This window comes from Sceloporus occidentalis, unplaced genomic scaffold (assembly GCF_023333645.1).
Source record: "Sceloporus occidentalis isolate IW3139 unplaced genomic scaffold, rSceOcc1.0.p SCAF_8, whole genome shotgun sequence".
Classification (NCBI taxonomy): domain Eukaryota; kingdom Metazoa; phylum Chordata; class Lepidosauria; order Squamata; family Phrynosomatidae; genus Sceloporus; species Sceloporus occidentalis.
The window spans coordinates 23,992,041-24,007,641 of NW_028316988.1; the positions used below are offsets into that span (position 1 = coordinate 23,992,041).

A 15,601-nucleotide genomic window follows, 5' to 3' on the forward strand; every position below is an offset into this window, starting at 1 on the left:
CTGACTCCTTCGCTGCGCATGCGCCTTACGGCGGAGAGGAATCCTGGCTGCGCATGCGTCGTCAAGGTGTCTGTGTGGAGAGAGCGCCCGCTGCGGTTGCGCATGCGCCGCCTGGAGGGAATGGTTGAGAGTGAAGGGAAAAGAAACCACCGCCGCCGCGGCTCCGGATTGGCCAGAGGCGGCGCGGCTTCCTCGTCACGTGACGTCGGCGGCGGCTATTCCTCCTCCCCGGCCCCCTCCCTCCCCTGTCCCCGGCGCGGAGGACGCTGGAAGCCAAGATGGCGGCGGAGCTGGTGGAGGCGAAAGTGAGTGAGTGGCCGGCGGCGGCCGGGAGGCGGGGGCGAGAGGAGGGGCGGGCCGGGAGAGGACGAGGGGGCGGCGGCGGGCCCCTGAGGCCTCCCTCCTCAGCCGGCGGCGGGGCCGGATCTCTGCGCCTCAGGAGAGGCGGGGGGAGGGGCGCCCGGGAGGGGGCGGGGCCTACGCGGAGGGGAGGGGCCTCTCGCCAGCCACAGGCCCCGCCCCCAACAATCGGGAGCCCCCAATTCCTGGCTTCAATGAGAGGGAGCCCCAGATGTTGCCTTCTCCCCCGCCTCGATCTCCCCAGGAATGGGCAGCCCCCAACTCCTGGCTTTCTCTTCATCGTATCCCCCCAATAATGGGCAGCCCCCAACTCCTGGCTTTCTCTTCATCGTATCCCCCCAATAATGGGCAGCCCCCAACTCCTGGCTTCTCCCCATTTTAGTCTCTAGTCCCAATACTAACTTCATCCCCATCATAGCTTCCGCCAGTAATGGGCAGCCCCCAACTCCTGGCTTCTCCGCACCTGAGTTTCCAGCAATAAGGAGGAGCCCCAAATACTGGCTTTCTCCTCATCTTATCCCCCCCCCCCAATAATGCCCCCAACTCCTGGCTTCTCGCAATAATGGGGATCTTAGTCTCCCCCAGTAATGGGTCGCCCACAAATGGTGGCTTCTCCCCAGCCTACTTTCCACCAGTCATGCCCCCCCGGTTTCTGGCTTCACCCCATCTTAGTCTCCCTCAGGAATGAGGCATCCCTCCATTGACTTCCTTCCCCAGCCCCCCAATATTGGCTCCCTCTGTATTAGTTTCAATGCTGCCCCTGGGTTAGCTTTCTCAACAGTGGCATCCTCTCACTATATTCGCCTCCTCTCTTTCCCCCCACATGACTCCTCCTGGCTCTCCAAATGCTCCCCCTACATTTGCCTTCCTCAATAATGGGGAGCTCCCCATACCGGCTTCATATGTCTATCTGCGTACTGGCTTCTTCTTTTTTCTCCATATTAATAGCCCTGCTCCCCCCAAATGCTGCCCCCTGTATTAGTCTTTCACAGTAATGAGGAGCCCCACAATCCTGGCTTCCCCATTATCCACCCCCCTCTCCATGTGAATCTTCTTGCTCCTCTAATTCTGACTCTCCCTTAGCTTGTCCCTCTTCGCTTATTGTTCCTCTTTACCAATATTATTTGGTCCTGTTACCCCAAAATAGTAGGTCCTCAATACCCCCACGCCTCCTATTGAATTCCCCCCATATTAGTCCCCTCACTCCCCACTGATCTTCCATTGTACAGTGAACCCTCCATATCCACGGATTCAAGCATCCACGGTTTGAAAATATTTTAAAATATACAAATTCCAGTATGCAAACCTTGGTATTGCCATGTTATATAAGGGATGCTGTTTTACTATGCCATTGTATTTAATGGGACTTGAGCATCCATGGATTTTGGTATGGGGGGGGGGTCTGAGAACCAAACCTGGCAGATACCAAGGGTCCACTGTATTGGCCTCCCCTTCCTAACCACTCTTACCCACATCTCTGTATCTACCCCATTCCCAGGAACAGTCCTCTCTCAGGAGAGATCCCCGCTGCAGAAATAAATCCGTTTGACACCACTTCAGCTGTCAAGACTCCATCCGGCAGAATCCTGGGATTTGGCAAAGTATTCAACCTGGTCTGTCAGAGAGCTCTGGACTACAAATCCCAGGATTCTGAAGGATAGAGAAGGGCAGTTAAAGTGCTGTCAAAGTGTCTTATTTCTGCAGTGTGGATACACCTTTGGTTGCACTTAACTCCCTCGCTTATTTCCCATAGAATCATAGAGTTGGGAAAGACCCTCGAGGGCCATCCAGTTCCAACCTCCTGCCATGCAGGAATACCCAAGCGCTGCCAAAAGATGGCCATCCAACACTCTTCCTTTTTAAAACTGCTTAATTGAAAGTGCATCTTTATTTATGTTTCTCGCCTTGATGGGACGGGAAGAGATGCCACCGCTGAGAGATAGATCAGGACATTGAATGGAGTGAGGTTGTTAGTGGTGCTGGGACTTCGAAAGCCCTTTGGCATCTGAGGGAATTTGCCCCACCACAAATGTGCATGGGGATGGTGTTACAGGTACCCAACACACCACAAACACTGAAGTTGTCTCCCTAAAGTACATTTATTGTGGCCAGAGCGTTTTACAGACTTTAGCCACATTTATCAAATGGACCGATTGTTGCATTTCACTGACATGTATTGTTTACCTTTGAGTGTCTGCGTGTGATTTTGAAAACCCAGTGGTTATTGATGAGGGTGGAAGCTGAGGCATTTAGCAAAATTCCTTCTGTGGAAAGAGGGAGAGAGAAGCTGCAGACTGGGGATTGTGTGTGGCTGAAATGTGTGTCTGTCCAAAACTGCGATCTTTGAATCGTGTTTACACTTTGAATCGTGTCCAGAAACAGACCAGCCAGCCAGTGAAATGGTTGTAAAAAGGGAGTTGCGTATTTGGATGGAGGACCGCTAGGTAATACTCAGTGCTGTAATTTCTGTTTCAGAGGAAGGAACTGGCAAAACCATCTCTGAGGATTCTTCGCCTAAGAAAACCCTTTGAAATTTATGGGGTCGCCCTGAGTCAACAGACAACTTACATTACGGGGTGTTGTAGGTTGCAGGTTGCAACACAAGAGTATTGCTCTGAATAATTCAAAGCATTGCAGAATCGGCTACCCACCCCTTTTGTCTCCTTGTGGTATTCTGAGCCATGAGAGATTGTGAATGTGGCAGTGAAAATGGGATGGGGGAAAATAACACACACCGGCTTAGTTGTGAAGCTTTGGTGAGATTTCACAGAAGAAGAAAGATGCTTTGGTGGGTAACTGTCTCCCAGAGTGGAGGGATGTGAGCTTTCAAACTTTGCACACTGCGTCATGTGAGGTGAAGCTCTGACCTATTTTTTATTGTTATTAGTCCTTTTGTAGATATCAGAAATGATAGCCCAGCATCTCCAGCTTCATGGCAGATTTATATGTTTTGAAGTTATTTAGTCAAAATTCTTTCAATTTCAGACGTTCCTTGGAGATTCTGGGATGGGAGAAATGGGGTTGCATGAAACAGGCGACGATGATGCCCGATTTCCAGGGTAATTATTGAAGCCGCTGTTACCCGGGAAACTGGAGCAATGGTACGGCCAATTTTTGTAGGATGGAAGGAGAAGGGATGTTCAAGGCATTGGCCAGCTTTCAGTTGTACCTCCCTCCTGTCTCCTTCTGTTACTCCTGGCTTCTGCAAGCTACTTTTGGTTGTGGTCTACCTCTGCCAAAATGTTTTGCCTTGATTTGCCAGGGCAGCAATAACAGAGTTGGGCACAGGGCCGGGGGTGAAGTCCTCATCTTGTGCCAGCTATTTGTGAGTAAAGCAAGAATAACCAGTAGCGGCAAAGAAGGGGTAAGATGTGGGGCTGATGACGGAAACCACCAATGGTTAGGACTTCTGCCCGAAGCAGAAAAGAGAGGAGATTTCACTGTATATGTGTTCCCAGTCTGTTTTCATTCTTCATAAGGACTGATTGCTGTTGTTGTTTTTAGAAGGGGAGGCAGGATTAGAAAAACAGGTATAGGAATTAGACAAGATCCTGAGATATATAATTGAATACAAAAGTTAGAATTGTCCATGCCATTGTATTTCTTATTTTGATGTATATTTGTGGAAGATGGACAGTGAAGAAAGTTGATAGGAAGAGAATCAACTCATTTGATATGTGGTGTTGCAGGTGAGTTCTGCAGGTACCACAAACCGCCAAAAAGACAAGTGAATGGGTCTTAGAGCAGTTCAAACCTGAACTCTCCCTAGAAGCCAAGATGACTCAACTGAGGTTGTCATACTTTGGCCATATCATGAGAAGACATGACTCGCTAGGAAAGAGTAATGCTCAGTAAAAAGGGCAGCAGGAAGTGAGAAAGGCCTCACTATGGATAGATAGACTCCATCAAGAAAGCCCTGGCCATTTCCCTGAGTTCGCAAGACATGAGCAAGGCAGTTGATGACAGGGGGACTTGCAGGTCTCACATTCATGGTGCCCCATAAGTTGAAGTTGACTTATCAGCCGTTAGCAACAGCATGACTTGCTCTTTACCTTCCTCTCCCTAGTCCTTCAGACATACCACACAAGGAGTCTGGGTGACGACACAGTAAGGTACAGGATGACATCTTTTGGATCTTAGGGCCCCTTGCCAGTCTCTGAACTGACGTGAAGCAGCAAGAAGCAAAATAAACTTTACAGTATAGGATGCCTGATATGTGATATATTTATATCTGTGCTTCCAGAGTCAGATTCATCTTACTTCCTTGGTTGGTTAATTTGATGTCTTGCATAAAGGAAGCTATCTTTTAAACTCGTGTTTGTCTGAGAGAAGGTAATCAATTCCATTTTAAAGTAAATGTGGGCATGAAGTGTGTTACATTTCTGTTAATTAGGATTTACAGGGTGTTATTTTTTTAGAGGCACTCACTGCAGTGTGGATGTAAAGTACAAGAGGGCTTACATGGCTCTTCTCTTCCTTGCTTTGTCCTTATAACAACCTTGGAGTGAGTATGGGTGGTGAGGATGTGAGACAGGGCCTTCTCCATGGTTGCCTCTAGTCTCTAGAACAGCCCCTGGTTTGCTGTTCTTCTGTTGGCGTTGTGTGAATTTGGGTCATTTCCAAGTTATGGCGACCCTAAAACAGACCTGTCATGGGGTTTTCTTAACAAAGTTTGTGCAAAGGGGAGTTAGCTTTGCCTTCCTTTGGGGCAGAGAGAATGTGACTTGCCCAAGGATATGCAGGAGGTTTCCATGACTGAGCAGGGGCTCAGACTGGTCTCCCGGAGTCCAAGTCCAATACTCAAACAAGTGGAGGATGAATGTCAGAATAATTTCATTGGTCATACATACCCTTTACTTCAGGTTTGCTTTAGGCAGCTGAATTTCTTTGGCTTTGAGCATATTGAACATAAATCGGAATGAGCCTCAACATTCAGAAAAAGACATAGAGAGAGAAAAGACAAGCCAATGAGTTAACATTCATTCTTGCACTTTTGCTGCTAGCCATTCAGATCTTTGCTCAGGTTTTCCACCCTGAATGTCTTTTTCGTCTGTTTAATTCCCTTTTTGTTTTGGGTCTTGTCTCTTCCCACAGAACATGGTGATGAGTTTCCGGGTCTCAGACCTCCAGATGCTGCTGGGCTTCGTCGGAAGGAGCAAGAGTGGCCTGAAACACGAACTGGTCACCCGGGCATTGCAGTTGGTCCAGTTTGACTGCAGCCCAGAACTCTTCAAGAAGATTAAGGAGATCTACGAGACCCGATACGCCAAGCTCTCCGACCCTCCAGGGCACCCCACGCAGCAGCAGCCTCCCCCGGCACCTCAGCAGCCATCAGTACCCCCCCAGCCCCACCGACCGCCTCCTGATGGCCTTTCCCTCCATGCTTCCTATGACCGTGGCAGCAATGCGGTCGCCCGGACTGCCCTCTCGTCCCCCAACATTGACTATCCTGCCCTCTACGGGAAGTACCTAAACGGACTGGGGCGTTTGCCCGTCAAACCGGTCAAGCCAGAGGTGCGGCTGGTGAAACTCCCTTTCTACACCATCCTGGACGAACTACTGAAGCCCACCGAACTTGGTGAGTTGTTGGGGTTGATGGTGAGTATAGTTGCCTCTTTGTGGGGATGGGAGGAACTTCCAATGATGCTTTCGTTCAGCCTCATAGGCCTTCTAATGTCTTTCTCTCCACTGTTCTGGTGTTAGAGTCCATTGCCTGCCTTTCCATTTCTGATCATTCTGACATTTAAGACCTACATTTCTGTTTTTGCTAAATGGAACAATGGAATTATAAAATCATAGAGTTGGAAGAGAACTCAAGAGCCATCCAGTCTCACCCCCTTCTGCCATGTAGGAAGACACAGTCAAAGCACCCCCAACAAATAGCCATCCACCCTCTGTTTAAAACCCCCCAAAGATGGAGACTCCACCATGCTCCAAAGGAGTGTGTTCCACTGTTGAACAGGTCTTACTGTAAAGAAGTTTCTCCTAATGCTGAGGTGGAAACCTCTAAAAGCAGAAGGTTCTCTCCTCCTGTTGGCCCGCTGATATCCTGAGAGCCAGTTGAACTCTGTGTAAAGGAGTGTCCTTGAAAACAGTCCTTTATTCAGAACCATGAGGACAGGAATCTTACTTTATTTTAGGGGAAGCCCTATAGCTCAGGGCTAGAGGATGTGCTTTGCATACAGGAGGGGCCTGGATTCAAATTCCCAGTATCTCTTGGTAGGGTTCAGGAACCATGGAGAGCTACGACTGCCAAGTCAGCGTAGGCAACACTGAAGGCACCCACCCCCCAATTTGGTTAAATGTTGTGGGCCTTCAATTTGTTTCTGACTCAGGGCGACCCTGATGTGAACCAATCACAGGGTTTTCTTGGCAAGATTTGATCAAAAGGTTTTGCCTTTGTCTTCTCTGATGCTGAGAGAGTGTGGTTTAGCCAAAGTCAAGCAGTGTATTTCCAGGGCTGAGCAGGAATTCAGACTCTGGTCTCCAGTGTTGTAATCCCAACACTCATATCACTACACCATGCTGGCTCAGTTGTATGGGCTAGGGTTGTTCACCAGAGGTTTGCCTTTGTCTCCTGAGGCTGAAAGAGTGTGACTGGCCCAAGGTCACTTGGTGGGCTTCCATGGCCAAGCGGGGATTCGAACCCTGCTCTCCCAAGCCGTAGTCCAACATTCAAACCACTACACCATTCTGGCTCTCTTATGTGTTAAACAGGTAATCCTTAACTGTACTTTGAACTTCTGTTTAATAAATTAACTTTTGTATTATGCATTTGTACCTCTGAGAATATGAATTCCAACAGGAGGAGTCCATGCTGGCAGCAGTGGTTTAGTTTCCAATGGTGGGATTAGAGGAATAAAGTCTTACATGAGAATCATGAGGGCATCTAGAAGTTCCTTGCAGTTGGTGCCATACAATAATCTGTCTGTCTGTCTGTCTCTCCTGCCTCTGTGGAACACAACCGGGGCGGCTTACAGTTAAAATAATACAATTCCATATCCCAGTATGGAAGACTGGTGGGATAAGTAAGCCTTTTTTAGATTGTAAGCCTGAGGGCAGGGAAATGTCTTATTTACAAACTGTAAGCCGCTCTGATAGCCTTGACTGAAGAGTGGGGTATAAATAAATTATTATTATTATTATTATTATTAGTAGTAGTAGTAGTAGTAGAAAAAGAAGCTCTCCCAATTGGAAGCCCTCCCAAATGTATGGAGCTGCATCCTGTAAGCACAGACATGCTCTCTTTGCATATTGATAGGAAGATTGATAGTAAGAGAGCTGTTTTGCAGTGGAACCTGTTACTAGACCACGAGGTGGGGCAGCCTGTAGACCTCTGGGTGTTGCTGTACTACAACTCCCATCACTTACCACTGTTAGCTATGCTGATCACGGATGATGAGAGTTGTACTCCAGCAACATTTAGGATATTGCCACTATGGTGTTCATCTATCTTGTAGAAATCATTCCTAGCAACCACTGAACACAGTGGCACCTCATAATTAATGCAATTAAATATAGTAAAGAGCGGAGCAGAAGCGGCAAGGCGTTAAGAAAAAGAACAAGGCGTTCTTGTACTTGCAATTCTTTTCCTTAGAGAGAGGAGGTGCCTGGGTTTTATTTTTCACCTGCACATTATCATCTTTGACTCTTCCCGCCTAAGGATAAGCTTTGTGTCCCCTTTTCCTGGCCAGCACAGAGTGGCACCATTCCTTCTCATGGTTGGGATACTATACTTGAGTCTATAAAATTGCATTGGCCTTTTTTTTGCTGCTGCTTCCCATTGCTGCCTCACGTATAGTTTGTGGTCCTCTCAGACCCCTGGATTTCTGGTTCTTTTTTAAACATGTGTCCTCAGACTGCAGCTCTGCAAAACTCCAAAAATAAACTCTTTTTTACTTCTGCCTTCCCAGTCCCACAGAACAACGAGAAGCTCCAGGAGAGCCCTTGCGTCTTTGCCCTAACGCCACGGCAAGTGGACCTGATCAGGAATTCCAGGTATCCTCCCAGGTTTTGTTCACACTCCCAGACTTGGTGGCAGGCAGAAGGCAGAGCTCCCGGCCGGTCTTCTGGGCTGATAGATTGACAAGGAGGTTTCAGTTTTAACAATACCAAGTAAAAATCTGAACCATCTCTGCTGTCAGCTAAGACTGGGCTAACTGCTTAGCTCTTTGCAGGGTTACAAGCTCCTAAAAAGAACTTTAAATCAAAAAAGGAAACAGAGTTCCTTTTCTAAAGAGTTCTCTGAAAAGTTCAGCAGTCACTTGTAGATTGTAGTGAGCATCTCCCCCTTTATCTTTAAAGTAGATGTTTAATTATGTGTTCTTGTGTCTCTGTCTCTCTCTTTTTCTTTCCTTTTGTTTGTTTTTAATTTGGCAGGGAGTTGCAGCCAGGTGTGAGATCAGTCCAGGTCGTACTCAGGTAAGCTTGGATGCTGGGATGTTAATTAAAACCCCCAAGACAGACAGACAGACAGGGCTAGGAGATGGGAGGTGGGCCAAGGGGGATTTATCAAACCACACCGTGACGTCTGCTGAAATCCTTGCCTAAGTAATGTAAACAGCTTTGCTTCAGACCAATTCCCCTGGTTCTCAGGTCTTGCCTTAGCAGTCAGCTTTTCTTCTGGGGTTGCCTTTAAATCTACAGAGGGCTGTCATGTAGAAGATGGAGCAAGATGCAGAGACCAGGACACAAAACACTGAATTCAAATTACAGTGCGCCCACGTCATATGTGAGGACACATGGCTTCCAGCATATGTTGGAAGCAGTGCCAGAAGAAGTGGTGCTGTGCGCCGGGAAAAGTAATGGCACACGTGCCTATGGTGTGCGCACTGTGCGCCGTTGCAGGCACAAGCCCCATTATCTTTAATAGGGCTTGAGCATTCATGGAATTTCCCTTATGCACGGGTGAGGGGTGGGTGAGTGGGTCCGGAACGGATCCCCTGAGTAAAGGAAGGGACCACTGTACAAACGAAAAAGCAAACAGAAAGGCGATTAGAGAGAAAAATCAATCCTGAGCATGGTACTGTTCAACAGAGGAATAGACTAACTCCGAAGGTGGGGGATGCCTCTTCATTAGAGGCTTTTAAACAGAATTTGAAGGGCCACCTTGCAGGGAAGTTATATTTCCTGATCAGGGTTGGAGTAGATGACCCTTGGAATCCCTTTCACCTCTGCAATTCTGTGGTGGTTATCTTCCCGATGGAGAGTATGAGACCAAGGATATGGTCTCCACTCCTCACTACTATGAATTATCGATTATCCAAATTTTCATTTAATTTGTCTGAGTCTGGGTTGTGGACAAGGAATCTGGGTTGTGAATGAGGGAAGGTTTAGACTAGTGTTGCTGGGCTTCATCCTTATCTTGAGCTGGGTTTGCTAACTCAGGGTTTTCCTTTTCCAGAATCTGCTACACCGATACTAGTTGCCCTCAGGAAGACCAGTACCCCCCAAATATCGCTGTCAAAGTAAACCACAGTTACTGTTCTGTCCCTGTAAGTTGACCTGATGTCCGCTTTTGGACTAACTCTGTAAACCTACTTCCAAAGGATGATGTGGCAGTCTCCTCTGTCCCTGTGTGTGTGTGTATATGTGTGTGTGTGTGTGTGTGTGATTCTGCCCCTTGGTCTGAAAGGCAGTCTTTCTTCCATTGGTCTTTAGAACTGCCAGTCATCCAGGGAGGGAAGGAAAAGGCAGCCTTGTCTTGAGGTGAAGGGAAGCCCCTGCTGGACTGTTTTTCCATGCCAAGGCTGCCCTCCATTGCAACTGATCTCTTACAATGGAGCAAAGAAGAAACTGCTCTCAATTCAATGCAAAAACTCTGTGGTGATCCCACTGAAGCATCATTGAACCGTGTTGCTTTGCAACTTCTGGATGAACCAGAAATGACTTGGAGACATGGTTTAGGTTTTCAGACAGAAACAGCAGAAAACCACTTTTCTGAAATCATCCAAGAATGTTTTCTTGTTCTTAGAGAAAAATATTGTGGTTGGTGTTGCCCATTAACTGTGTGGGGAGAGCCAAAAGCACCTCTCTGACTCTCAGAGCATGCCCAGTCCTGATCAGAATTAATCTCTCTCTCTTTCCCTCTTTCTCCCTTACTTGCTCTAGGGCTATTACCCCTCCAACAAACCGGGAGTGGAGCCAAAGAGGCCTTGTCGTCCCATCAACCTCACCCATCTCATGTATTTGTCTTCCGCGACCAATCGCATCACAGTTATTTGGGGCAATTACGGAAAGGTGCGGAGCTGGCTGGGTTCTGTGACCACGAGTTCATTCTGCAAAATCTGTCAAGAAACATGCAGTGTGTCTGTAAATTCTCCATATGCAAACACAGAAGAGAAGTCTTTTCTGTTTGCACTGGCCAGATCCATTTGGTGGAAGAGGGGAGGATGGAATCACACGGCTATCCTGATGTTCTCTCTCCTCACCACTGGCCATGTTGACTTGGGCTGCTGGGGTCTGAAGTCCAGCAACATTTGGAGTCCACCCAATTCTATCTTCTGAAGTGTGTGTGTGTGTCTGTGTGTGTGAGAGAGAGTTGTAGTGTGGAAAGGACCCTGTTGCAACTCATAATAAAAACCAGCTTGCTCCCCTTGTCTAGCTTCAGTGACAAAACTAACCACTTTCAAAGCAGTGAGATTCTTCAATGAGACTAGAAAAGAACCAATTTTAAAAATGCAAAATAATACTAATAGAAGCAAATGCTACTGTGGGTTCATGTGCCTTTTTGTCATCCCCTTGTTTTCTCTCTCCCACTCCCTCAAACCAGAGTTATTCCGTTGGCCTCTTCCTCGTACGACAGATGACGTCCGCCGAGTTGCTACAGAGGTTGAAAACTATCGGCATCAAACATCCGGAGCTGTGCAAGGCACTTGGTGAGCCTGTACTTCTCTTTTATGCCATGTGGCAAGGTGGCAACAGTGCCTCCTCTTCCCCATGACTTAGCAGGTCAGGGGCTTCCATTCAGACACAGGGAAATGGGGTTAATTCTGGTGGGTTCTGTTTCTTCCTTGGAAACTCACATCCTATCTTCTTCCTCACAATAACGTGAGGCAGCCCACAAAATAAAAGATAGATTTTATTTATTTAGTGGTGGAAGTTGCTAATTGAGGCCTGGTTTTACTAACCTCCCCCCCCCCCCCCCCCCCGAAATCACAGTGAAAGAGAAGCTACGCCTGGATCCAGAAAGTGAAATTGCTACCACTGGTGTCCGGGTCTCTTTAATATGCCCAGTAAGTCTTTTCTTTTGCATTATGATACAGACTGTGGGGTGGTTGGCACTAAAACGTGGGTCTAGATAGATTAAAGGAGAACCTCTCAGGGTATACATGTATCAGCAGTTTAATTCTGCACTCAGGCTGCATCCACATTGCAGAAATAATACAATTTGACGCCGCTTTAACTGCCATTTCGCCATCCTGTGGAAGCCTGTAGTTTGTTGTGGCACGTTTTCTGCATAGAAAAAGCTGTTTTCTTTGCAGAAAACCTTGCTTTCTGTGCCGATCAACCATATGGCCATTTTGCACAGAAGTCCCCATTACAGCATTTGCTGCGCAGGAAACATCTTTTTATGTACAGAAAAATGTTTCTGCATAGAGATAATGCCTTTGGGTTGTCAGGTCACTTACTGTGGATTTCGTGTTCGATTGTCTATTTCTCCTCCCTCCCCCCAAAAAATCTCTTTCAAAGCTGGTAAAGATGCGCTTGTCCGTTCCCTGCCGGGCTGAATCCTGTGCCCACCTTCAGTGCTTCGACGCCGTTTTCTACCTGCAGATGAACGAGAAGAAACCTACGTGGATGTGTCCTGTCTGTGACAAGCCAGCCACATACGAGCAGCTAATGATCGATGGGTAAGCAGAAAGCCAGCCTCTCTTTTTCCATCTCCTTCTGGAAGCTTCTGAGTAGATTGAAGCCATAGCCAGGGAGACATATACATACATGCATCCATACATATGCCAGTTCCCAGAACCCACTTCTCAAAAAACTATTATTAAAAAAGGTGGGAGGTGGACTTCTTGGGGCTGTCACAGCACATTGTAATAATAATAATAATTTAAATAATTTGTTTTATTTATATACCGCTATTTCAAAGATCATAGTGGTGAACAGCAAGTAAGCTAATTAGCGAGTAAGCTAATTTGCCCCCAACAGTCTGGGTGCTCATTTTAGCGACCTCGGAAGGATGCAAGCCTGAGTTGAGCTTGGGCCCTTTTGCTGGTCTTGAACTCGCTTGAACCCTGGACTGCTGGAGCTTGCCCATCGTTCTTGTTGTCATAGTTGTATACCTTCAAGTCATGTCCAACTTGGGATGAACATGAGACAACCTGTTGTTGTGTTTTCTCTGCAAGATTTGTTCATAGGAGTTTGGCTTTGCCTTCCTCTGAAGTGGAGAGGGATTGACTGGGCCAGGGTCACTCAGTGGGTTTCCATGGCTGGGCAGGGATTCGAATTTGGTCTCCCAGACTCCTAGTCCACCACTTAGACTGCTGTACCACCCTGGCTCTTCAACACCCCTGATATAAAAGAAGAACACTTTGTGCCTTGACTCAGGAGTTTGAGTTGACATTGATGTTTTCTTTTTGTCTTTCTCTCTGGCTAGGCTGCTGTCGAAAATCTTGACAGAATGTGAGGATGCCGATGAGATCGAATACTTAGTGGATGGCTCCTGGTGCCCCATCAAGGCCGAGAAGGAAAGGAGCTACAGCCCCCAGTGTCCAATACTAGTCATGGGCAGCCCTGCCGGTGCGTCTAAAAATCCTGTTTGGCAAGCTGGTGTTTTTAAAAAAAGTTAGCCAAGATTTTGGGGCTCATGGAGGGCTGCATCCAGCGAATCGCCCTCATGGTAGAGTAAGCATTTTGGACTACAACTCCCACAATCCCTGAGCCACATTGGCCACGTTGGCTGAGTGTTGTGTGGAGTTCTAGCCCGAAAAGTGGTGGATCTAGGAACTGTTTGCTATTTGACTTCCCACAATGTCCCTATTGTATGTCATTGCCCTGGGGTGTTTTGGCAACTCACAATGGAGGCTTCTGGGAAATGGAAGGGACTGGAATAGTAGTTGTAATCACAAATAACAGCAAAAAGAAAAGTGTATGCCTAGTGAAGGCACATCTTCCTTGATGGCTGTTCACAGACTGTTGAATTCCTCTTGGGGGCGCTTTAGTGATGGCATGGCAGGGGGATGAACTAGATCTCCCTTTGGATCCCTTCTCCGCCATTCTGTGCTTCAGAGTCTGAACCATGTGATGTTTGTGGCAGATGACTAATACAACATGTACAGGCTTCCCTGCATTAAGCTGTAGAGAAAGATCCATTTTGAGAAGCCTAAGATGGAAGAACTTTTTTGGAAAGGAAAAACTATATATGTTTATAAATTTGGCTCTTAAAACCTTTCAAATTCCTCTGACCCTGTTCTCTCTTGCCCCCTTTGACCTCCTCCCTTCATTTCCAGGGGCCACTTCAGACGTAAACGGGATGCCTCCTCCAGCCCCCAGCATGGAGAATGGGAAGGTCCCGGCTGACGTGGTAGATTTAACACTGGACAGCTCGTCCTCAGAGGAAGAGGAGGAGGAAGACGAAGAGGAGGATGAAGACGGGCCCAAAAGGAAGGTGCCACGCCTCTACAAGAACGGCCTGGCCTCCGCCTGCTGACCAGAGGGGCAGCTCCAGAAACTTCCGCATGGAAAAGCTTGAATACCTTGGTGCTTAACTCAGATATAGGAAGAGGGGCTTCACACCCCTCACTTATACTGCCCCTCTTCCATCTCCTCCTCTTCCTCTGGAGCTTCCCTTTGACTTCCCGGTTCCAAGTTTAGACTATGAAAAATAAAGAGAGTGATCCGTCTTGGTGAGGAACGGAGCTGTTGCATGTCAGAAGGACCCACTCAAGAGACGGGGAAAGAAAGAGAGGCCACCTCCAATTTCTGCTCAGCTCGGACTGCCTTTGGAAACAAGAGGTGCCCTTCCCGGGCTCCAAGACCTTTGGGGGTTGCCACTGACTCAGTTTCCCTTCTCCACTGCCCTCTTCCTCATCCTCTCCCGAACTTCTTGACCCCCACTTGCTTGTTTTGGGGGGAACTATAGGGGAACAACTGGACTTTGGCTGAATGGAGCTGGGCCAAACCCCACCTGTGGGCTCCCCAAACTTTCCAAAAAGTCTTGTGCATCTTTTCGGGGGGCAGGGAGGTGTTTACCTCGTTCAGCAACCATTCCCAATTCCTTCTTTCTTTTTGTCCCTCCTTTCTTGCTCCTAATCCACCACCAAACAATGTTTGCTGGACTTTTTGTTTTGTTTTTGCGCTGGTTGGAGAGGTCTTAAGGCTCCCAATTTTGCTTGTCCTCTCCGATCCCGTTCTGTAGGCGCATGAGGAAAGATTCAGGGCAGGACGGGACGGAGGCAGAATTAAAGCCAAGGTTCCTTGGGGTGGCCCAACAGTCTCCAGCCCAGGAAGAACCTCATGTAAAAAAGGAAAGGTTGGAACTGTCTTATTTTTTAGCCTCTTCTCAAAAGTAATGTAGATGATAGCCTAGTGACTCTCCACTTTTCAAAAAGTTGAACAGAAGCCATGGAGGGGGGGGGGGTTGAGGTTTGGAGGGGATATGTGGAGGGGAAGGGCTTGAACCACCAATCTGTCATTTGTCATTTTTTCCTCCTTTCTTTTTTCCTTTGAAGTGCAATAACTTGGTGTGTTTTGGAAGAGCTGCGTGTTCCCCGCAAGGGCTTCATCTTGGGGTGGGGGTGGCATTGTTTTTGCAGGGAGTGTGTGCCAGGAGGAGGGGTGGGGATGATGGGCCTTCTGGAACAAGAAATGCCAGGTGGAGGAACTCCCTCTCTCTCTCTCTCTCTCTTTTTTCCTTCTCAGTTTCTAGCCAACTACCTCGGTTTCAAATGAACGAATAAATAAAACTAAAAATTCAGGTGTTAGGTCCGTCACGAGAACAGCATGGAGCTGAGTTGGAGCTGAAGGCGGCATGGGAATGACTCTCTTTTCCCTTCAAATTGCCTTTGGACTGCTTCAGCGTCTCCTCTTTGTCCCTCTCGTCACGTGCGCTTGTGTGTTTTGTGGATCCTTCTAAATATGACCCATCTCTTGTCTTTCTCTGCTTGGCCTCTGAGACCCTCTGCTATGTGGCCTTGGCTCCTTCAGACTTTTCTCGCTGGCAAGGGAAAGAAAACAGCCCCCCAAACAAGGTGGCACCCCCCATCTTGTGTCTGCTGAGGGTGTCGGAGGCGAATGG

General features: G+C 47.7%; 1 protein-coding gene across 2 annotated transcripts; it reads left to right on the forward strand.

The window, feature by feature from the left end:
- The first annotated feature begins 129 nt into the window (after nucleotides 1-129).
- PIAS4 (protein inhibitor of activated STAT 4) lies at nucleotides 130-14,931 on the forward strand. 2 transcript variants are annotated; one of them, XM_089535447.1, is made up of 11 exons: nucleotides 130-305; nucleotides 5,455-5,938; nucleotides 8,274-8,358; nucleotides 8,740-8,781; nucleotides 9,764-9,854; nucleotides 10,471-10,599; nucleotides 11,132-11,237; nucleotides 11,521-11,594; nucleotides 12,052-12,212; nucleotides 12,962-13,104; nucleotides 13,815-14,931. In XM_089535447.1, exons 1-11 carry the CDS (start codon nucleotides 279-281, stop codon nucleotides 14,012-14,014), a joined length of 1,542 nt encoding a protein of 513 aa, XP_089391573.1. In that variant the 5' UTR covers nucleotides 130-278; the 3' UTR covers nucleotides 14,015-14,931. The 2 variants fall into 2 exon arrangements, with proteins under 2 accessions (XP_089391573.1, XP_089391574.1); XM_089535448.1 differs by lacking the exon at nucleotides 130-305 and adding an exon at nucleotides 3,046-3,214.
- Nucleotides 14,932-15,601: the final 670 nt, after the last annotated feature.

Bases quoted from the DNA above. Each gene is read 5' to 3' on its own strand.
- PIAS4 (XM_089535447.1), top strand. From the start codon at position 279: ATGGCGGCGGAGCTGGTGGAGGCGAAA. The intron at 306-5,454 runs GTGAGTGAGTGG...CTCTTCCCACAG, and splicing joins CGGAGCTGGTGGAGGCGAAA to AACATGGTGATGAGTTTCCG. The intron at 10,600-11,131 runs GTGCGGAGCTGG...CCCTCAAACCAG, and splicing joins TTTGGGGCAATTACGGAAAG to AGTTATTCCGTTGGCCTCTT.